Raw genomic sequence first — 24734 nt, 5'->3', positions numbered from 1 at the left:
TAGACTAGTGAATCAGAACTCGGTATAGTATTCTTTTGTGTGTTTCGTAACAACATCAGTAGCAGCAGTGTGTTGGGAGATTTAATTTGTGAAAATGCATACTCGAAGAAAAAGAGAGTTTTATAAGAGTGTGAAAAATATGGACGCAGGGAGTAGCAATGAGGAAACAGAAGCTGGGCCTCAGGGAGAGGCGTTCCAGGAATTAAGTGTGGGACAGACATTGCATGCGCTAAGGGTGGAGAGCCATGAAATGTCACATGCGAAAGAGATAGAATCACAAACACCAGGTTGGGGTGAAAGTGATGTGCACGATACTGAAACAGATACGGAGACAGGTGCCACAGCCGTGGCCCGAGTGAGGCAGAGATTTCCACTAGTGTGATAACGGACAGGGACGCCGAGACATTGGATTTGTTTGTGGTATTAAACACAAACGTGGATTCACTGAACACAGATATGAGTTGATTGGGGGGGGAACATGCGTTCACTGAACACAGATTTGAGTTCATTGAAAACAGACGTGTGTTCACTGAACACAGACGTAGGTTCATTGAAAACAGAAATGTGTTCACTGAACTCAGACATAGGTTCATTGAAAATGGAAATGGGTTCCCTAAATGAGAAATTTGAGAAATTACAACTCAACTGGGAAGAACAATTAAATGTTAAGATTGAAGAATTTGAAACAAAAGTATCTAGGGATGTAAATGATTTAAATTCTGAACTTAAAGGAGAAATAAATGAAATAAGACAGTAAATGTAATATTAATTCACAAGGGCATACCGATTTATCAAACAGTCAGTAGTTGCTAAAGAAGTTGTCTGAAAACCAGGGTGCAGATTGAAGATCTGTCCGCAAAAGACCTCTAAATATGTCTGCTTGTGTCTGTATGTGTGGATGGATATGTGCGTGTGTGCGAGTGTATACCTGTCCTTTTTTCCCCCTAAGGTAAGTCTTTCCGCTCCCGGGATTGGAATGACTCCTTACCCTCTCCCTTAAAACCCACTTCCATTCGTCTTCCCCTCTCCTTCCCTCTTTCCTGATGAGGCAACAGTTTGTTGCGAAAGCTTGAATTTTGTGTGTATGTTTGTGTGTCTATCGACCTGCCAGCGCTTTCGTTCGGTAAGTCACCTCATCTTTGTTTTTATATATAATTTTTCCCACGTGGGAAACATTCCATGTGGGAAAAATATATTTAAAAACAAAGATGATGTGACTTACCATACGAAAGCGCTGGCAGGCCGATAGAAACACACACACACACACACACACACACACACACACACACACACACACACACACACACACACACACACACACACACACAAAATTCAAGCTTTCGCAACAAACTGTTGCCTCATCAGGAAAGAGGGAAGGAGAAGGAAAGACGAAAGGATGTGGGTTTTAAGGGAGAGGGTAAGGAGTCATTCCAATCCCGGGAGCGGAAAGACTTACCTTAGGGGGAAAAAAGGACGCGTATACACTCCCACACACACACACATATCCATCCACACATATACAGACACAAGCAGACATATTTAGAGGTCTTTTGCGGACAGATCTTCAATCTGCACCCTGGTTTTCAGACAACTTCTTTCGCAACTACTGACTGTTTGATAAATCGGTATGCCCTTGTGAATTAATATTACATTTACTGTCTACTTCATTTATTTCTCCTTTAAGGTCAGAATTTAAATCATTTATATCCTTAGATACTTTTGTTTCAAATTCTTCAAACTTAACTTTTAATTGTTCTTCCCAGTTGAGTTGTAATTTCTCAAATTTCTCATTTAGGGAACCCATTTCCATTTTCAATGAACCTATGTCTGAGTTCAGTGAACACATTTCTGTTTTCAATGAACCTACGTCTGTGTTCAGTGAACACACGTCTGTTTTCAATGAACTCAAATCTGTGTTCAGTGAACGCATGTTCCCCCCCAATCAACTCATATCTGTGTTCAGTCAATCCACGTTTGTGTTTAATACCACAAACAAATCCAATGTCTCGGCGTCTCTGTCCACATCACTTTCACCCCAACCTGGTGTTTGTGATTCTATCTCTTTCGCATGTGACATTTCATGGCTCTCCACCCTTAGCGCATGCAATGTCTGTCCCACACTTAATTCCTGGAACGCCTCTCCCTGAGGCCCAGCTTCTGTTTCCTCATTGCTACTCCCTGCGTCCATATTTTTCACACTCTTATAAAACTCTCTTTTTCTTCGAGTATGCATTTTCACAAATTAAATCTCCCAACACACTGCTGCTACTGATGTTGTTACGACACACACAAAAGAATACTATACCGAGTTCTGATTCACTAGTCTACTAATACCTGCAAGTTTCGCATTTCAATGGAAAGTACTTATTCAGTCGGTCCGTGTGAAGTGAGACGTTGCAGCCAGATGTCTCCTGTCTTTCAGGAGTGCTAGTTCTGCATGGTCCGCAGGAGAGCTTCTGTAAAGTTTGGAAGGTAGGAGGCGAGGTACTGGCAGAAGTAAAGCTGAGGACGGGTCACGAGTCGCGCTTGGGTAGCTCAGTTGGCAGAGCACTTGCCCGCGAAAGGCGAAGGTCCCGAGTTCGAGTCTCGGTCCGGTACACAGTTTTAATCTGCCAGGAAGTTTTATGCAATGATTAATATTTGTCGTATCCCGACAGTAAATCGCTTCTCGCTTGCTTTAATCATCGAGACGATTACTATGCCGCTCATGTAACTCTTTGATAGTAATTATCAAGCTAACATCCGTAAACTGCGGTTAATGTTACCGAATCACTCACATGACGACAACGCCCGATATTCAGCCGCGTATCTTAAACTTCGCGCCAATATTTGACAATTCGTGTGCAATCTGTTTGCACCAAAGTCGGGCCGTGGTTCCCTAGAATAATTTTTAAATCAACTGCGGGTTGTAAATTAACAATTCTGTGCCCATTCGTGAAAGTTACAGCAGATCCGCACTCGACGGCTACTCGATCGTGCACTCGAACAACACGGAAGTTTTTGTTCTTACAAAGAGAAAACATATCGTGCATAATGCAACGAGGTGATTTACTATGTCTAAACCTATTTATATCTATCTCACTGAAACTCATTACCTATTAAATATTGTACATAATTAAATTCTTTACTTTGTAAATTATCAATGAAATTTAGAAATAAACGGTACGTATAAAAAAAAATCTCAAGTCGGTATGACGTCACGGGTCACTACTGGTTTCAACCCCGCTACACTCGTGTGACGCAAAGTAGACCTGACTATATAGGACATACTCTTGTAATGTTACACCGACCACCCAGGATGCCCCACTGTGGCTGGTTATTGTGTCCCCACCCAAAATCTCTGCTCTCGTAGACCGACTCCTTCAGCCTATTGCCCACAACCTACCCTCCTATATACAAGATGCCAACCATTTCCTCCGCAGACTCTCCAGAGTTCCAGTTACTTTACCACACAGTACCCTGCTCGCCAGTATTGATGCCACCTTCCTTTACACAAACATCCACAATGCCAATCGCCCTACTGCTACTGAACATTACTTTTCCCAATGCCAGACGGATTCCAAACCGACTACTTCCTTCCTAGTCACCATGAGCAACTATATCCTTACCCACAATTACTTTTCCTTTTGAAGGCAATACTTACAAACAAATCCAGGTTACGGCTATGGGCACCTGCACGGCACCATCCTATGCCAATTTATTCACGGGCCATCTAGAGGAATCCCAAACTCCTCACCCGGTTCAGATTCACTGACGACATCTTTGGGATCTGCAATGAGACCGAGGACCACCTATCCACATTCCTCCACATCTCATCTTCTCCCCCATTCACTTCACCTCGCCATTCGCTTCCTACTCCACCTAATAAGCCACCTTCCTCGTGTGGACCTTGTAATGGTCGCCTAGTCGTTGATATAGCTAATTGCTGTAATCGCACTATTACACTCCCATTTACGGAGCTTGTTAGCACTTGATGTTAGGTTGGCACCATTAAAATGCGTTGTAGTAATCGCTGCTGCTTGCTGGATCGCTGCTGTGTCTCGATGCTGATGCTGGCTCTAAATCTGGTTGTCTAGGGTTAAAAACATGAGGTCCCGTGTTTTTTATGTGCTTTTGATGATAAAGAATGAGCGAAACCAACAAATATGTAACCTTCAAATATTTATTATGGTGGCCATCTTAATTCCACTGTCTACCAAAGACCATGACAACACAAAGTAGTACTTCCATTACATGATCTTTGCATTGTTTATCCACCTCAAACAATAACACACAAACACACTTTACCAGAGTGACATTCCGACTGACTCCCGACCGTTCTTGCTGCTTGTATTTATAACATTGTCAAAGAACTACTAAAAAGAGATATAGTTTACAAGTCACATGTACATCTGTTATCATAATTTGTGCAGAAAAGTTATTAATTTGCATCGAGTGACATAATTTAACATGTTATTAAAATGACAGACAGATTTGTAGACTTGACAGAATAATTCTTTGTTACAAAAAGGCCGTTTTTTAGAAGTTTGTCAATTGACTTCTCTAATTTGCATAAATAAGTAAGTAACATGAATTATTAAGAATTACATTGGTTTTCGTCTAAAATAGGATTGATTACGTGAATACTGAGTGAAAACACTCCTAGTGAACAAATAGGTTTCACTGGGTGATTTTTATTTAAGGAGATCCAAAATACCTAAGTTGGCTACTATTTTTCGTACTTCATATTAATTATTTAAGATAAACTTAGTGTTTTTACATGATGACATTTGCTGTATCAGTGATCAAGTGATATTAACTTTTGTGTGGGTCAGTTATTCAGTATGATTTAACGGGTTGACTGTTTATGGAGACATGTTGTGCAATCATTGTTAACATACACAATAACTTTTCTATAATCATAAATACTCGTTAAACTGGTTGAATTTGGAGGGTATCACATACTTCGGTAAAGTAAAGCCTTTAATATGTTCTATTACAACCTCCACCTCAAAGATGGCGACATCGATGCCTCTGTCTGTACCGAACCTATCGACCGCCAGCAATACCTCCACTTCGACAGCTGCCACCCATTTCGTACAGAGGAGTCCCTTCCACACAGCCTAGTCACCTGTGGTCATCTGACCGAGGCCTGTACGGACCGTAATTACTCCCACAACCTTACAAAAACATACACCCCGTGCCTTATCTTCCCAGTCACCCACCAACTCCCAAAGTCCCACTGTCTGGCCACAGAGGAGCATTCCCCTCAGGACTCAGTACCTCGGAGCAACTGAACTACATTCTCCGCCGTGTTTCTGACTACCTCTTGTCGTGCCCTGACACGAGAAATGTCCTGCCGACTATCCTTGCCACACCTCTCGCAGTGGTATTCCACCGCTGCCCACCGCAGCTACACAATATCCTCGTCCGTCCCTACACGACCCCTGCTTCCGATCTGTTGCCTCGTGGCTCGTGTCCCTGTAAAAGAACGAGATGCGAGACCTATCCCTAACATCCTTCCACATTGCAGTCCGGTCACAAACATCACCTACCCCACGAAAGGCAGGGCTACCTGCGAAACTAGTCACGTCGTCTACCAGCTAAGCTGCAACCACTGTAAAGCATTCTACGTAGACACGACAATCGACAAGCTGTCTGTCGGCAGGAACGGCCACCGACAAACTGCGGCCAGTAAACGAGTGGACCACCCTGTTGCCGAGCGCACTGCTAACGTGGCGTCCTTCATTTCAATGTCTGCTTCACGGCCTGTGCCATACGGATCCTTCCCACCGACATCAGCTTTTCCGAATTGCGGAGGTGGAAACTCTGCCTGCAATATATCCTACGTTCCCCTTAACCCCCTCGGCCTTTCCCCTGCCCCCACCCCCCCCATCTTCCCCCGCCCACCACCTAACCTCTCGACTGCAGCTAGCTGATGTACCCTCTCTCCACCTTATGCCTGCACACCCCCACTAGCAATACTTTTACTGTCCCCCACCCGTACTGTGCTGTCTCTCCCCCTCCCTGCCCCAGCCTCCCTGTTATGCGCACCCAGTTGCCTCTTGTGTGTGTGTGTGTGTGTGTGTGTGTGTGTGTGTGTAGTCTATTTTCGACAAAGGCCTTGTTGACCGAAAGCTCACTTTCTGACAGGCTTTTTGTTGTGCCTGTCTACGACTTGTGGGGAGTGGCGTATCTCTGAAATTCATTTCGCGTATTTAGACTCCGAGTCTCACTCGAGACACAGAGTCACTGTCGCTGTACGTCGTATAGAATGAAGAGTACTTTTCATTTTTGTGAATGCGAACTAAATACAGTTCGGCTACAGTGCACAGACGAGTCCGGCGTCAGTCGACAGCACCTCTTCCGAGTTGCTTAGAAAAAGAACACCGAGCTACGAAGACAGTTTCATCCACAGACACGGAGGCGGGGAACACACACAGACCGAGTTATAAAACAAGTGAACTTCAAGAGCTGTGATCGACTGCAACAACAAGTCTGTCACATTACCTGATTTGTGGCACTCTATATCGGACAGGAACTCGTGTAGGTGTGTCTCTGCTACCGGCTCACCTGCCGCTTCCCCTGGTGGTCGAGCACCCGGTCCATGCGCTGCTGCAGCTCCAGCAGGGAGGCGCGGTAGCCCTCCTCGAGGCGGCGCCACTCCTGCCGACACTGCTCCTCCCGCTTCTGCGCCCACACCTGCGGGCAACGCACACCGCACCGTACACTCGAGGTCTGCCCGAACGCAGTGCGCGTCGAGACACAGAAGCACTCTCTCGGTCGCGAGATGAGAGTGTGTTGGCGTATTTTGCATACTTTTCACTTCCTGTTGTCTTATGGAATTAAATTCTGGGTCAGTGTACTCAAAGCAAAGTAAATAAAATAATAGTAGTAGTCGTAGTAATAGTAGTAGTCGTAGTAATAGCAGCAGCAGCAGCAGCAAAAGAAGAAGAAGAAGAAGAAGAAGAAGAAGAAGAAGTGAACAGTAAGAATACTGTGTCAAAAATACATCTATCTACACTACTGGCCATTAAAATTGCTACACCAAGAAGAAATGCAGATGATACACGGGTATTCATTGGACAAATATATTATACTAGAACTGACATGTGATTACATTTTCACACAATTTGGGTGCACAGATCCTGAGAAATCAGTGCCCAGAACAACCACCTCCGGCCATAATAACTGCCTCGATACGCCTGGGCATCGAGTCAAACAGAGCTCGGATGGCGTGTACAGGTACAGCTGCCTGTGCAGCTTCTACAGGACACCACAGTTCGTCGAGAGTAGTGACTGGCGTATTGTGATGAGCCAGTTGCTCTGCCACCATTGACCGGACGTTTTCAATCTGTTAGACATCTCGAGAATGTGCTGGCCAGGGCAGCAGTCGAACATTTTCTCTATCCAGAAAGGCTCATACAGGAGCTGCAACATGAAATGAAGGGTTTCGCAGGGATCGAATGAAGAGTAGAGCCACGGGTCGTAACACATCTCAAATGTAACATTCACTGTTCGAGGTGCCATCAATGTGAACACGAGGTGATCGAGACGTGTAACCGATGGCACCCCATACCGTCACGCCGGGTGACACGCCAGTATGGCAATGACAAATATACACTTCCAATGTGCGTTCACTGCAATGTCGCCAAACACGGGTGCGACCATCACGATGCTGTAAACAGAACCTGGATTCGTCCGAAAAAATGACGTTTTGCCATTCGTGCACCCAGGTTCGTCGTCGAGTACACCATCGCAGGCGCTGCTGTATGTTATTCAGCGTCAAGGGTAACCGCAGCTACGGTCTCCGAGCTGATAGTCCACGCTGCTGCAAATGTCATCGAACTGTTCTTGCAGACGGTTGTCGTCTTGCAAACGTCCCCATCTGTCGACTCTGGGATCGAGACGTGGCTACACGATCCGTTACAGCGATGTGGATAAGATGCCTGTCATCTCGACTGCTAGTGATACGAACCCGTCGGGATCCAGCACGGTGTTCCGTATTACCCTCCTGAAACCACCGATTCCATATTCCGCTGACAGTCATCGGATCTCGACCGACGCCAGCAGCAGTGTCACGATACGATAAACCGCAATCGTGATAGGCTCCAATCCGACCTTTATCAAAGTCGGAAATGTGACGGTACGCATTTCTCCTCCTTACACGAGGCATCACAACAACGTTTCACCAGGCAGCGCCGGTCAACTGCTGTTTGTGCATGAGAAAGCGGTTGGAAACTTTCCTCATGTCAGCACATTGTACGTGTCACCACTGGCATCAACCTTATGTGAATGCTCTGAAAAGTTAATCATTTGCATATCACAGCATCTTCTTCCTGTCGGTTAAATTTCGCATCTGTAGCACGTCATCTTCGTGGTGTAGCAACTTTAATGGCCAGTAGTGTATATAAATTACAAATTATTTATTAATAAAGGAGACGACTCACTGGAAGGCAGAAGCCCAGTGTCATCAATAGGTACAAAACAAAAGATTCAATACTTGTCTAGCTTTTGGAATGCACTTCCCTTTATCTAGATGTAGTAAATACACACACACACACACACACACACACACACACACACACACACACACTACTGGAGGGGGAGGGGGGAGGAGTCAGAGAGTTAGCTTAGGTCTAGGCCAGAATGCTCACAGGAGCAAATGATGCGCTGTAAGGATAGCTCCCATCTGTGCAGGTGGTGGTGGTGGAGAGGATGCAAATGGCACAGACATTGAAATCTCGTCTGCCACGCCACTAGGCAGTCCACCTCGCTTTCGGGAACAGTTTGCTGGTGGCCATTCATTCTAGTTGACGGCTCGTCGGTTGTCATACCGATGTAAAATGCTTTGCGGTGGTTGCAGCAGAGGTGCTGTATAAAATGGCTGCTTTCACAGGTGGCCTGAACTCTACGGGGTAGGATAAGCCCGTGAAGGGACTGGAGTGGGGGATGCCGGACCGACAGATCGGTCAGGTCTCGCATCTGTGTCTCCCTCGGTGCTACGATCCCTGCAGCGAGGGATCGGGTCGGGAGTGGCACAGGTACAGACTGAGATATTGTGGAGGTCGGGTGGGCGTGGAATTATCTCGGGTAGGACAAACCACACGTCAGGGCACGACGATAGATAACCGGAGCTCTCACGAAGGTTGCGGTTCGGTCGTTCCAGTTCGAGTCGGTATTGGGCGAAACGGGGAGCACTTCTCTGTGGTTAATTCTCGGGACGGATGTGAGAATCGTGTCTGTGCGAGAATACGGCACGGGAAATACGTTTGTGAATTAGGTCCGGTGGGTATTGCCTTTTTCGTGAAGGCCTCTGCGAGGCCTCCGGCACGCCGTACGAGGGAGTTCTCTTCACTGCAGACGCACCTACCACGGGTGGCCGGGCTGTACCCGAGGGACTTTCAGTGTGGAAGGGGTGGAAGCTGTCGAACTGTCAGTGGTGACGGGCGAGTCTGATGTGGACCGAGCCGTCCGAGGAGAGGAGATCGACATCTGGGAAGGTGGCACAAAGGGTAGGAGAGGCCCAGCTGAGGGATGAGAGAGGTGCTGAGGAATGAAGATAAGGTGTTCTGGCCTCGGGTCCAGATCGTAAAGATGTCATCGATAAGCCTGATGCAGACCAGGAGTTTCGGCTTTTGGAAAGCTACGAATGTTTTCTCTAGGTGGCCCGCGTAAAGGTTGGCACAGGAGGGTACCACAAAGGGGTGCCTACGACTGTCAGATACGTGTATTTTGGGGAGCACGTAGAAGGTGAATCTGCGGACTGTTGCCAGCGTGAGTAGGGAGACGGCTCCGAGGGAGAGGTTCTGGGAAGGGGCTGAGGATTTCAGCAGGGACTGGAGGTTACGTCAGACTTCTGGGACGGAGTCACTCCGGTAGAACTCGTAGACGGAGGTGTCGGACAACTGGCCCTCTCCCAGGTCGTCATTCCGGTTCGTCGAAACAGTGGTGGAACTCCTGTCTGCCGAGAGGACGATAGGATCGGGATCCGTTTTTAAGGTCGTGTAGGGTAGTCCTTTCTTCTGCGGAGCAGTTGTCGTTATTACGGAGGGACTCGGGGAAGGACTGTGAGCACGTGGCAAGTTAGGAATTTCTGGAAAGTGACCAGGGGACGGTCGGTCGGGAGTGTGGGAGGGTCACAATTGGATGGCGGTACGAATTGTGACAACTCGGTTTGATTTTGGGATTGGATTGGCTTTGGTTAGTGGCAAAGAAGTGTCACCACTGTAGAGAATAGGAGACGGAGAGTAGGTCTATTACAAGTCCAACACGGTTAAACATGGGAGTAAAGCTGGATGTGAGGCCTTTGGATAGGGCTGAAACTTGTGTAGGGCTACGGGTTTTGGTGGAGAGGTTAACAACAGTGCTCTGGCATTGTTTGCGCTCTGGATTTTGTACAGTGTTGTTGAGGAGTTTTGGAGGATGTGGTAGGTTAAAAAGGTCAGCTAAGCAGGGTCTGGGTGCTACGAGGGATTGAGGAGGAGCAACCCTGTGGGTAGGATGGGGGTCAGAGCCAGTGGTGCCCCGAGGATCGAATAGGATGTCTGAAGGGTGCACTACTTGTAGAGGTGGTGTTTGGAATGTTCTTCTAGGCATTGAAGTGCCAGAGTTTCAATCTGGGTGATGTGGTGTAGGTAGTGGGCACTGCACAGTACCAATATTTTGTGGAGGGAGTGGAGGTGGTTCAGGGACGCCTGTGCCACGGTGGCACGATTTTGTAGAACCAGATTTGTGAGGGAAAGTGACTGGCAGAATCTGTACGATGAAGGTCACTGAGAAAGGAGTGGTGAGTTCTAGAAATAGGGATTTTTAGGGTTAGGTCATTGGGGGGATTCCATGGCTTATACAGCATTCAAGGAACGGGAGTTGAATAACAATGATGGGTGTACGGAATTGTGTTGAGGCAGGAGGTGGTTTTGTGACCGGGGTATATCCGATTGCACGTGATATGTCGTGAAGTGTGCAAAATAAATTTATTGTCACGCATAAGAGATAAAAAGGAAACTAGGAAAGGCAAATTGGGAGGAATATATTTGGGGGGAAGGATTTCGAGAAGTTAGATACGACTAGATACGAGTTACACTGTTATCGGGGGTCACACGGCACGTGGAGTTGTCTGCACGGCTGTGAAAGCAGCCGTGTTATATATCAGCTCTGCTGCAACCACTGTACAGTGTTTTACATCGGTACGACAACCGACTAGCACGAAGGGTACCGCCAAAGTGTTGCCAAAAACGAGGGGAACACTGAGTGGCAAAACATGCAACAGAGCATAACAGGTGACATTTAAATGGCTGCTTCACAACCCGTGCCATCCAGATCCTCCCCACTACCACCAGCTTATCTGAGCTGTACAGATGGGAGCTATCCTTACAGCACATCCTTCATTCCCGTAACCTCCCTGGCCCAAACCTAAGGTAACTCGCTGCCCCCCCCCCCCCCCCCCCCCCCACTTCTCCCAATAGTGAGTGAGAGAGATTGAGTGTGTGTGTGTACACCACACCATTCCTGCCCAATTTGTGTCCCCTGCATCAGCTAGCTGTGTGCTGTATCTCACACCCTAGTCCATGAAATCAAACGCCTGGCTGTGTGCCACCTGCCCCTCTACCAGCACCCCTATGTAGCAGCTAGCCCACAGATGCTCCCTACTCTCCCAGGAGCCCTCCCTGCCTCTCTCCATCCCTCACCCTTCCCCACCCCACACCCCCACCTCACCCCAGTACACTCACCGTGGGCCAGTAAATAGCTGGCAGACGACTGAGCTGAGCACAATGTAGGGTCACAGGTTTTGTGTGTGTGTGTGTGTGTGTGTGTGTGTGTGTGTGGTTAGCAAAGCTTCACACCTTTCATCTGTGTGACTGTCGGTGATGCAGCGCTTCTGCCTTTCAACAAATGGCAAACTTCAAAAGTATTAGAACTGTGGGGTTTCTTACCTCTTCGCTCCAACAGGAGTACGAATACAGGCAAAAATGTATTTTTTCAGCGCCTGTGGTATGGGCTGTCCTGCAAAACAGGCACGTTGTGTCAAAATACTATCAGCTTACCTCACTGGCTCACTTTGCAAGGCAGCCTATACGTCGGGGACAAAAATGGTTTTCCAGCCGCTAACATGTAGGCTGCCCTGTACGACAGGCGTGTGGTGTCGGAGCAGTACGGCCTGCTTTGTCAACCTTTTTTGCGGGGATACACGTGCAGATGGGCATGGCTGGGGGTAGGTTGAGGTGGACAGAGGAGGGCATGGGCAGAGAGGGGGGAAGACGTGGACACACAGAGGGGGGGAAGGGCATGGACACAGAGAGGGGGGCAGGGTATGGACACAGAGAGGGGGGGAGGGTATGGACACAGAGAGGGGGCAGAGAGGGGGGTATGGACAGAGAGGGGGGTGGATAGAGAGGGGGGTGGATAGAGAGGGGGGTGGATAGAGAGGGGGGTGGATAGAGAGGGGGGGTGGATAGAGAGGGGGGGTGGATAGAGAGGGGGGGTGGATAGAGGGGGGGATGGACAGAGAGGGGGCAATGGACAGAGAGGGGGAGGGTATGGACAGAGAGGGGGGAGGGCATGGACAGAGAGAGGGGAGGGCATGGACAGAGAGGGGGGAGGGCATGGACAGAGAGGGGGGAGGGCATGGACAGAGAGGGGGGAGGGCATGGACAGAGAGGGGGGAGGGCATGGACAAAGAGGGGGGACAGAAGGACATGGACAGAGGGAGTGGACAGAGAGAGGAGGGAGTAGGGAGTAGGGGGCATAAGGAAGATCTGGACAGGGAGAAATAGTAGGAAAAGGGGAGCAAGAGCAGGTGGATAATGGGGGCTGGAGGAGATGAATAATGAGAAATTGAAAGGAGGAGACGAATAGCGATAAGTGAGAAGGGGGAGATGAACAGAGAGACAGGGCAGGGAGAGATAGACAGAAATGGACAGAGGGGGGAGGGAGGAGATGGATAGAGAGAGCTGGGAGGAGGAGGTGGTCAGAGAGGTAGCAGATGCGATGGACAGAGAGCAGTGGGGAGAGTAAAAGATGGACAGAGAGAGGTGGGGGGATGAGGAGATGGGCTGATAACTCGGGGAGAAGAAAGAGATGGGCCGAGGCAGGAGGGAGAAGGGGTTGTCAGAGATGAGGGAAATGGGCATAGGGAGAGGGGAAGTAGAACATAGTTGGTGGAGGGGCAGACGGACAGGAAGACGGGGGTGGAAGAGAGGGCACAAATGCGATAAGGGCAGGGAGACGGGGCAGGAGATGGACAGAGAGGGAGACTGGGGAGGAGACAGACAGACAGAGGAAGGGAGGGACGAGGAGATGGACAGAGGGAGAGGAGAAGAGAGAATGATGATATGAACAGGGAGATGGGGGAGGAGGAGATGGAGGCAGTGGTGGGGGATTAATGAGATGGAAAGAGAGAGTGGGGAGAGTCAGATGGAGGGGGGGGGGGGGGGAGGAGGAGGAGGAGGAGGAGGAGGAGGAGGACAAGACAGACACTCTCGTGGTACAACACTTGGCAGGCTCTCATCTGACATAAAGCACTAAATTGGGGATTCCCACTAAATCAAAAGAAAATTAAAAAACACACCCGATCGACCACTATTTCTACAAATTATCGGGCTATCTCGATTCAGAGATTAAAAGGCTATGTGGCAAAGTAACAGTGTGTTATTAAGGTGTAAGATCAGTGGTCATGCACTGTAAACAGGGCTCAGTACTTGTAAATGTAAAAATATGAGGAAATGGTAGCTTTTCTTCCAATAAAAAGCTTTCTTAATAACTTAAGTTTAGACGGCATACATTTGAATAGCATCAAGCACTACAGAGACCGTATATTATTAATATCTTACACCGATTAAGGTCCTACAGTGGCTTTACGTCAGGTTAACGTATTCTCTGACTCGTTTGGCATCCCCGAAGGCTTCTCGACAGCCTGAATGAATGAAGGGTGAATGAATGAGTTCCATTTCCAGCTATAAACACAATCTAAATTCAGGCCTTTCTTTCAAATCCGTACCTGAGTAGAGACCGAACTGCTAGCAGCGTACATACATACTTACACTACCGTGCCTAATACGGTGGCAGAAATCTTCTGACATTCAAAACAATTCCAGTCATCTCGGAACAGATACCTACAGATGGTGTACAGTTTTCGAGGGAATCCTAAACTTCTCTTCCTGCAAAACAGCGGCATATTCAGGTAAAGGTGACGGAGGTGGAAAGCGATCACGTACCCCTCCTTTCCGAGGCTCGACAGTATCGACACGTGGCGAGTCTGGTGACTAGGGGAGATGCGGCAATTCTTCTTCGTGCTCACAAAACCGGTCCCAGACGGTGTGAGCTCTGTGAGCAGCACGCCCGTTATCTCAGAACATGGCATCACGTGGGGGAACAAACACTGTACCACAGTACTGACCCGATCAGCCAAAACGGTCACACAATCCTCAACCGTGATACGACCTCGCAGAGTAACTGCGGGGCCCACGGAATATCGAGACACGGTTCCACAAATCGTCACTGGGGCACAAATTCGGCCAGAAGTCGAAGACGGTGTAAAGCGATACCGAGTGACTTCCGTCGGTCCGTAGTCCAGGTTTTATAGCTTCTGCAGCACAGTTTTCCATCAAGGGCACACGCATTACTTACGAGCGGTTTTCGAATTCCAGCTCACACGGCAGTTTCCCGCTTACGGAGCCCCTCCGTGTCGTTTTGACGCCGACAGGGATCACGAAGTTCTGAAGTCCTTTTGCAGCTGTGGTCCTCTTATTTTTCATCACATTCCTCTTCAATGACCACCTGTCACAATCACTCGACATCAACTCTCGTCCACATTGTCACGTAGTTGATGACGTTTCTCCGCTTCCCCTGTAAGCAGTATAAATGTTCGATACAGTGCCTCTTCGGACACAAAACACTTCAGCTACCTTGGTTACAGAAGCATCACCGTACAAGCACCGAAAATAAGCCCACATCTGACATAATACACTCACGGGTACGTGGAACAGCGTTCCGAGTACGAATGACACTTGCGACAAATTACTGAAATACGACAGTGTACACCTGCAGCCTCGGCTAGCACCTGCATTTATCTTCGAGCGTGCATTTCTCGCACTTTTTGTCCGACCACTATATAAGTGTGTGTGTCTTCAAAAATTTCCACCTACACGGTTTCATTTTATTACTTTATGATTTCCTTGCTAATTGTGGGTATTAGACATTCATCCACCTATAAAAGAGTCATATGAGGTGTGCTGAAAAACTAACTGGCATTTTGTACTGGCTGTTTTGTACTAGCCCAATTCGTGCAATTTTTTCAATGTCATTCTTAAATGTGCCCGAAAAGTACACATTCGATGTTGGCCGTATCCAATTTTTATTCTGCTGTCAGTTGCCGAAAAGGGTACACGTGTTTCAGCAATATGTGCTTTGTTTTAAATTTCACTATAATAAAGGAGTAAGTTTTCTAAAAGTTAAATACCAGTTTTGGTGAGTCCGATATGAGGAAAATAAGGATTTACAAGTGGCGTAAGCGTTTCAAAGATGACCGCGAAGGTGTCGACGGTGAAGTGTGTCCCGGAAGCCCTAGATCACTGTCGAATGACAAAATTGTAGCCGAAGTGAAAGGAACGGTTACGAACGATCTCAGAATGACATTCGGATAAGTCACGGATTATGTCGGAATAGCAATTGTCTCGTGTCTTAAAACTGTCTAAATTATTTTGGTACAAAACATATTACAGTGTAATTTGTTCTCAGAATGCTAAATTTGAACAAAAACAGCAGCAACAAAAAGCTGCTCAGGAGTCACTAGAAGTCATTTGCAGTGCAGAACTACTGAAATGTTTCATGACAGGTGACAAAATGTGTGTTATCTGTTATGATATGGAAACTGAGATTCAATCATCCCAGTGTTAGCACTCTGGACTGTCTAGACTGAACGAAGCTCAACGAGTGAAGTCAAGTGTGAAGGTTACACTTACCACGTTCTTCGATTTTAATGGCACAGTGCGTGCCGAGTTCTAGCCACGAGATCAAGGAAGTACTATTTACAGAGTCCAATGCCGCTCATGTCTGCATTTTGGGGAGTAGTACGGGGTGAGGTGGAGGAATACGAATTTTTTGTTTAAATTAATTCCGTAACTACTCCTCAGCCTCTATATTCACCAGACGTGACCCATATGTTATTTTTTCTGTTTCCCAAAACAAAGAAATTAAAAGGGGCTATTCTCATGTGGAGAACGTTTACACGGGACCTCTGTTACCTGTCTGTTTTCACCTCTCTCTCTTGCCAATTTAAGGCTCAATATGTGTAAATTTGGTGTGGCGACAAGGACACAGAACTCCCATCCCAGTGACCACATCTGGGATTGCACTGCATGTATGCTGATGCCAGAGTCAGTCCTACTCGGATGCTAAAAAAAGGCCACACATTTAACGTTGCGTTCATCAAATGCATTTGTCGTCCAAGAGAGCCCCCGTCCACAAAAGTAGATTCTGTTACTTCACAGCAGCCAAACAATCACAGGGCCAACTAGACTTGGGGCATGCAACACACAAACCAGCAAAACTTGTGAACAATTTACAAAAGAAATGGTATACTACTTAACTTTAGTACGGTGACACTGTGTGACTGTTTGTACTGACATAACTAAGAAAACTGGTCTAGTTGTACGTCTACACCTGTACTCCGTGTAGCGCACAGCAGAGGGTACGTGAGGTCGTGCCACCGGTCGTCGGAGTTTTTCCCCACTCCGTCGACGTATGGAGTGCGAGGAGAGTGACTGCCCAAATGCCTCTGTGTGCTCTGTAATCACTTTAATCTTCTCTTCGCAGTCCCTACGGCAGTGATACGTCGGGTGTCGTAATATATTCCTAGATTCAGGACTCGATGTCAGTTTCAGAAGTTACCTTCGTCAGATCCACTGGAAACAAAATAGTAGCTACACCGATCGACTGTTCGGCGATTGAGGCTCCTCTGACAATTACAGTACGATTGGGTAACTTACGTACGTGCAAATTGAAGTTTCCTTTGAATCTTTTGTTTACATCTGGAGGTGAGTCCAGTGGTCGACAGAAGGATCTAATTATAATTGTATGTCCACCCCTGATTCTGGGCCTTGCCCAGTCTCACAGCCAGGTTCAATTTCTATTTTGACAGATACACCACCTCCATTTCTCATTAGCCTAAGATTCCAATATCCACTACATTTTTCCCCGGACATCTCACCACTGTCAATTTCGGGTTTTAAACAACTTTCTCTACCTGTTATTACGTAAGTTTACTGCTTTTTAAAATTGCTTCAAACCCTGGAATTTTGTTCTGAATGTTTCAGTAATTAACCTCTAGGACTTTAATGCTTTCACCTGTGGGGAGGCATTTCTTTGGATACTTCTGTGTCTTCTACAGCTGTCATTATCTGTAATGTGTGGAGAATTGCCTATCTAAAAAACCCCGGGTAACAGCCTCCGACGTGTAGTGCACACTCTACTCGTTTACGATGACGCTACAGTTCCGTATCGCGAGAAGAAAGGCTAAATCGACTAGTAAACCGCCCACTACCGGCAATGACGGTAGGTGAGCACCGACACCATCTCGAGACATTTCCGATAAGCGTACAGTGTGACAGACCGGGCAGATACTACGACACCGACCGAGCGGTGGACGCACATTCACCCGCAAATTATTTGCGTACCATCTGGCAGAACTGTAACGTAGTCCGCACCTCGTATGTCCTCCTCGGTGTCCGACCGTAACTAAATTGTGTCACACTCGAGGCCAGCCTCGCCGTGCGGTGCCCTCTGCGAATACACTGTGCCCCACGAGTAGCGGTCAATATTCAGTGATACGACAGGAAAAATCGATCGAAGGAAGAAAGTCCGGTAAATGTGACCCTCCCTACCCCCTTACCTATTGCAACAATACTCACTCGGTCTCCTGATATGCACACCACTCTACTATTTCCACTCTGATGACACCAGAACGTATATTCTGGAGGAACCTGAAAACCTTACCATACACTAATACGAAGCTACGACAGCAGACCACAAGCACAAGCAGCTCCCAGCCACCACAGCCACGAGCAGCGGCTCACCTTGTAGTCGTGTACCACCTTCTTGGCAGTGTGGTACTTGTTCCTGACATGCGCGAGGTCGGCCTTCACCTCGCTCAGGGTCTTCTGCACGTGCACCAGGTGTTTCTCTGTCTCCTCCTGCACAGACGAGAGGCAAAACTATTATCTGAGGGCGACGAGAGTCCGCAGTACGTTTCTGCGATACACGGCCCTTTAAAGATGTGCTCGTATTATTACTGCGAGAGCACAGGTATAACCGAGGGAAAGAAGTTCACAAAATTACCGACGGCAAAAGAAAACTTTGTACAAAATGACACAGCCTTACAGTGCGTCACGACACGGTTCTCAATATTTTTATTCGACAACCTCCGTCGACCCGAATCGAGTGTCACTCCTCGTAACGGATGCGAGGTTAACTTCCTACCGGACTGTAACAGAGGGCACATTCCGTCGTCACATTCTCGCATCTCGCGACGGAGTGCCCGTACCGTCCGAGGCACGTACCTACGGTACGCCGGCGATCGCAGTCCCGCCGACCCGCGCCGTCGCACGTTCCCTTTCGGTACGGCCCGGTCTCCCGACACACTGCGGACGGCACGACCGTCTCTATTCGCTTCCGTCATCTACACACCCCCATTCACATTTCATCGACACTGCCACATACTTCGAGACGTGCAGAGCTGACGTGCGAATGGCAATTCTACGTACTTCGTCCTCGAATAGGCCAGGTACTTCCTCGTCGTATTGCTCTCCCGTAACTGGACACTACTTAAACGTCACGGACGTGGCATTAACTCGTGCTCTACATAAGCTCCGGGTGTTATCGCAAAACAATAATTTTAGACACCACTCCCATTTCAGAGATCTCGGCAAGTTCACTCTACGAGAAACACTTTGTCGGGACGTAACACGGTCTGCAAACGGAGTGCCCGGTAAAGTTCTGCAAATACAGCACCCGGCCCGTCCGGTGCCACTCGAGCCTACCGTACTCGGCCACGGCTCGCCCGAGTGCGGACGCTCGGAGCGGACGGGCCGTCGTGGGGAGGGCGGAGGCCGGAGGCCCGGTGCACTCGCCACTCTGCGACCTGCGAGCCGGAGGCACTCCTGACGTACTCCCGGCAGCTGACGGAACTACACGTATTCCCGGGCAGTAGAGCCTAACTGCAGCATCACTGTGACGCAGACAAGAAAATAGTTCGCTTTACTCGACGGTGAAAATTAGGGAACAGTTTAGAATTTCAGAGGAAAACTACACAACTGCAAGCTTCTGTTGGTCTCGTAATGGAAGGGAAAAAAAAACATTTCAATTTTTTTTTCACTTGTATTAATTATTTATTCAAAATACGTGTAGTTCTGGTATTTTAATATGTCATCTTCAGGTGTACGAAATTACTGTATTTGGTAACACGTAACGTGCAGTCGGACCAGTCAGTGCAAATGCTCCAGTCGATCGACATTGGCAGAAACTGTCCGGACTGGCCAGCTGCACGGCAGGAATGCCAACTACTAAACTCTAAATTATTTACCGCCCCTCTCAGTTGCGATCGTCCCGTGTTCCAAATCTCGAACCGTCCACTTTATCGATTCGAGTGCACGTGTACGAACAGTTGACAGTCTAAGAAATTAGAAGTCTTACAGGACCAAAATTGTCTCCAACTTATTCCCTGTCGGCAAAATTGCAACGAATCATCTCGTTTCGGATAAAGTTTCTTTTTTTCTGTTCGAGATGACATTCTGTATTGCACTGAAATGTTTCTCACGAGTCACATTTGAGGCCGGAACACACGACACACTTCTCGCTAAATTAGAGAGTGAGGGAAAGAGATTACGGTTATGCTTTCACCTCTCGAGACAGTCTTATTCATCACCAGTACCCATTCGGGCTAAATAAAAGTCAATATCATTGGTAGACTGAAAAAAATCTACTCACCAAGCGGCAGCAGGAGAAAACAAGACGCACACACACACACACACACACACACACACACACACACACACACACACACACACAAAGGTTTTACTTATGCAAGTGTTCAGAACGGATGGCTGCTCCTTCTAGCAGAAGAGTTGAAGGGGAAGGAAGAGGGGTGAAGGAAGAAGACTGGAGAGGTTTAGGAAAAGAAATACAGTTAGTACAGTTCAGAGAAATTGGACAGAGCCCCAGGCCAAGGGAGACTTACCAGACAGGATAAGAAGGAAGGAGTGGGTGTTGAGGGCTGCACTGGACAAGATTTGAAAACCTGAGAGCTTAAAGATGGAAAACAGGGTAATTTGCAAGACAAAGATTACCGCCAAAACATTGTGCACAAGTTAAGAGTGAAAATTAAGTGTGTTATACGTAACAGATGTGGAAAGGTGGACGGTGAAAATGAAAGATGTAGAAATCTAAAATGGAGTGAAGAAAAGAGTAGTTACTGTGAAGAAACGCTGAGACGGAAGGAATTATTTAAATTACGGCCAGTCAGCTGGCAAGGACCGAGGACACGCTGTAGCACTAGTTCCCACCTCCGGATTTCTGAGGAATGATCGACTGTCGTGTTGTAGACGACGTCGTGTGTCGCCAATATACACCCTCTGCCTGTGCCCATTTGTCCCGACCGATAACTGGCCGGTAGTCGTGGCCGAACGGCATTTACTTGATAGCTGGTATACGAGGTGGGCCTCACCACAGGTGGCTCTCTCTCTGATGGTACGGGGCTGCTGTAGGTGGTGGTAGGAGGGTGCACAGTGGGGACAGGAGGAGCAGAGAGTCTGACGAGGATATCGTCCAGACTGGGAATGCGACAAAAAGCTATTCTACGTGTGGTGGGCAAAATGTCGGACGGAAGGACCTAATTTTAAGGCACGATTTTAGGAAGTAGCCGAGTAATACATTCGAGACCGGGATAGTACCGAGTGACAAATGGTGTACTCCGTAGTTATTTTTGGTGGGGTCGGCAATACCGGGATTGGATGTGATGCCCCGGGTAAGCTGTTTCTGAACTAGGCCGGTAGGGTAATTATGTCCGGTGAAGGCTGAGGTGAGAATGGTGGTGTATTGCTGTAAAGAGTCCGCATCCGAACAAAGAGCTTTGCCTCAAATGCCGAGGATGTAAGGAAGGGAATGTTTAACACGGAAAGGATTGCAACTGCCAAAAGGTAAGTACTGTTTGTCAGTAGGTTTAATGTAGACAGAATTGTGTAGCTAGCCTTCTTCACAGACGAGATCGACATCGAGAAAAGTGGCACGTGATTCGGAATAGGACTGTGTGAATTGGGAGAAGGTATTTAGAGATTCCGGGAATTTTAACAGGTCGACCGCACCACGAGTTTATACGGCAGAGGTGTCGTCGGTGCATCTAAACTGAACCGACAGTCGGAGGCTTACGCATCCCGAGAAACCCTCCTCCGAGCGGCCCACGAAAAGGTCGGGTCGTGTACGAGTCGTCCCGGTCCCCGTAGCCGTAACCCCGATCTCTCTGTACGTCTGCCCCTCGAAGGTGAAGAAATTGTCGGTAAGTATAAGGTCGATTAAGGTGAGCGGGAAGCATGTCACAGGTTTGGAATCAGGTGGGTGCTGACTGAGGAAATGGGGGAGATGTCGGTACAGAGGGAAATGGCATCGGTGGTGACGAGCGAGGTGTGTGGTGGGAATGGGACGGGTACAGATTTCGGACGATCTAGGAAATAGTTGTTATCTTCAGTATAAGAGGGAAGTCTTTGTACTAGAGGTGCAGGTGTTAATCGACCGAGGCAGACATACATTCAGTGGGTGCTCTGTAGCCAGCAACTATAGCACGGCTAGGGTGATTGGATTTGTGGATCTCAGGAAGAAAGTAAAAGGTGGAGGTTCATGGTAGGGGAAGAAGTTCTCCGGATTGAGGTGTAAGTCCTTGTGAGGAGTCTGATGTTTCTAGGAGGGACTGCAGGTCAGTTTGAATTACAGGGACGGGACCTCGATTGCAGGTGTCTGGCAGCTGGCGTAGACCGTCACTGACGTACTCCTGCCGGTCAGTTACCACAGTGGTAGATCCTTTGTCTGCTAGGGGGATAATAATGGAGCCATCAACTTTAAGGGCACGCAGAGCTCGGATTTAGGTCACATTGTAGGGACCTGTCGAAGGGTTACGAAGCAATGCCGGATGTGAGAAATTTTTGAAGGCCTGCGAGTGACGGTTCTGAGGTAGTGACGGTGGATCAAACTGGGATCGTGGTCAGAACTGTTCGATGTAGAGTTCAATTTCAGGTTTCCTGTTGGGATTGGGAAGCAAAGTGATATTCCGGTTGACATTATGTGTAAAAGAAAGTAGGTCCTTCACCGAGGCAGCAACATTAAATGCAAGTTTATGGATGAAAGTGACGCCAGTGGATAATACAGATGATTCAGGAGGAGACAGTGCTTTAGATCAGACGTTCAAAACACTGTACTGTAGTGGCCGGTTCTCAGAACTCCACAGGGGAGGATGAGCGCTACATGTCCTCGGTTCTCACCACCCACCTAGCCTTAATTTATGTTAATTACTTCCATCTCAACATTTCTTCACAGTAACTACTCTATTCTTCACTCCATTTTAGTTTTCTACACGTTTCATTTTCTGACCAGTCCATTTTTTGTTGTTCTCCCTTCCACCTTTGTTACGTACAATGCACTTAGCTTTTCACTCTTATTAACGTGTGCACGATGTTTTAGCAGTAATCTCTGCCTCGCTTATTGCCCTGTCTGCCACCTTTTAATTTCTCACATTTTCAAATCTCATCCGGTGCAGTCCCCAATGATCAGTCTTTCCTTCCGATTCCGTCCAGAAAATCTCCCCTGACCCGGGGTTCTGTCTGACTTTTCTGAACTGTCTCCCTTTTTCTAAACCTGTCCAGTCCTTTTCCTTCATCCCTCTTCCTTCCCCTCCAACTAATCCGCCACAAGAAGGAGTCACTGGCTCCAACAGCTCGCATAAGCTAAACCTTGTGTGTGTGTGTGTGTGTGTGTGTGTGTGTGTGTGTGTGTGTGTGTTGGGTGAGGCTTACTTTTTCTTGTAGATATCAAAAAGGCAGAGTAAGATATTCCTGCCATATTGTAATTTTGTTTTAGGTTATCAGGAAATGATATTTAAACACAAATTTGATTCCCAGTATTTAATGTCTCATCTCTCTCAGAAACAGACATCGTTTACAGTAATCGGAAAGGTGACTACGGAAATATCACTATTCTGTGCTATGTCCAAATTTTGACTTTCGCATCTGTGAGATGGAACACTTGTGGTATCTACAGTCGATAGATGACAATGCCCTGTACTGCCAAAATACTGGGGCATCGAAACTGGCATTTTGCAACTAAGCACCATTTTCATTTGCTGGACACACAGTGCTTACTAAACAACAAAACTGGGGCTTCAGTAATTTAAATGTACCTCTAAATCTTTGGGTTCTCGTATTACAATGTCTTCTCCATTTGTGCACCCATAACAAAACAAAACAAACTGTTGGAAACTCCCTGCCTTCCAGCATTCCTATTGAATCTTTGAATGGCTCTAAAAATATCACAAGATCTTTTGCATTGTTGTTGTCGTTTGCATAACCAGGAATTTTTTCAGAGGTGTTTCTCTCTGGGAGCATTCCACGATTTTATCGCACTGCCTAACTACAGGCTGTAACATTCTAAACAAGCTGTTCCACCGGCCCTCTGACTCTCGCTTCGGGGGCTAGTCTGTATCGAATTCAATTCATCAGTTTTGTTCAGAAAATGGACAGTATGTTGGGGCATAAGACGGGAACAGTCACCCAAACAAGTGTTTCGTGACTGCATTCAAAACGTGTGTATTGCATGCATAATGCTGCAAGAATTGGAGTGCCTCACATATATTAGCACCCTGGCCAGTGACAAAGGAAATTTTATTAAAATGTTGGGCATATTCTCCTAACAATATGAATTTTTCCTCAATGTAGTTATTAATAAATTCCCCAGAGTTGTCACCAACATCATATTTCGACGTGTCTAATCTCAATAAATAAAGCGTGCAGTAATAGAAAGGTGACACATTTTCTGATACGCATCGGTCTGTACGACCGCTGCACGTCCACAGGCTTTCACGACTACGGTCTCCATAATGCGGGGCACAGTTTTCACTCACATTTCGGCAGCTTATCTTTCACTGTTTCCTGCTACTATCACAGCACAATGCAAAATGTTGGAGAGAGATTCTGAACCAACATTCACAAGCTCCTGACATAAATTGTGAAATCCTATGCCTAATGTTAATCCACACAGAGAAAGATCTCCGGCATATATTTCTACGCACCTTTTAATTACAGCACCTTCCACCGAAACTGGTAATGCTTCAGATCTCACACTTTGTTGCTTTCTAGACAGATGTGCGGTGGCAGACCAGAGAAATCGCCACAGGACACGAAGCCGACGTCCTTATGGGTCGACATTGAAAATCCCTCCCAAACGTCACTACCACCACTGTATTTCGCACTCGGGAGATATTCTTTCGAATCGAGTTTCGCTTTTGCACTCTCCTTTATCTGACCTTCACGTGCCACAATCAGACACCGGGCAGCCGAGCTGATGTCGAGGAAGCCGAGTGCAGCTGCCTCCCCCCCTCCCCCCTCGTGCCCACAGCAGTTGCACAGACACGTGTCAGACTTAACGCAGCCACACACACCGAGCAATTCGAGCGAGCATAAAACTCGAGGCAGACCTCTACTACCAGATACCTGATGTCA

General features: G+C 47.4%; 1 protein-coding gene across 1 annotated transcript in view; it reads right to left on the bottom strand.

Moving 5' to 3' along the window:
- LOC126428407 (rootletin-like) overlaps positions 1–24734 on the bottom strand; it is a 245668-nt gene that overhangs the window by 5640 nt on the left and 215294 nt on the right. The window contains exons 20-21 of the mRNA XM_050090326.1: positions 18054–18170; positions 6553–6681 (exon numbers count right to left, since the gene is read on the bottom strand). Of these exons, the coding sequence (XP_049946283.1) occupies positions 6553–6681; positions 18054–18170 (246 nt within the window). The remainder of the gene's footprint in view (positions 1–6552; positions 6682–18053; positions 18171–24734) is intronic.

Source organism: Schistocerca serialis, chromosome 12 (assembly GCF_023864345.2).
Source record: "Schistocerca serialis cubense isolate TAMUIC-IGC-003099 chromosome 12, iqSchSeri2.2, whole genome shotgun sequence".
NCBI classification, from domain to species: domain Eukaryota; kingdom Metazoa; phylum Arthropoda; class Insecta; order Orthoptera; family Acrididae; genus Schistocerca; species Schistocerca serialis.
The sequence above is the reverse complement of the archived record's forward strand: the minus strand, read 5'-3'. Positions and strand labels throughout refer to the sequence as shown.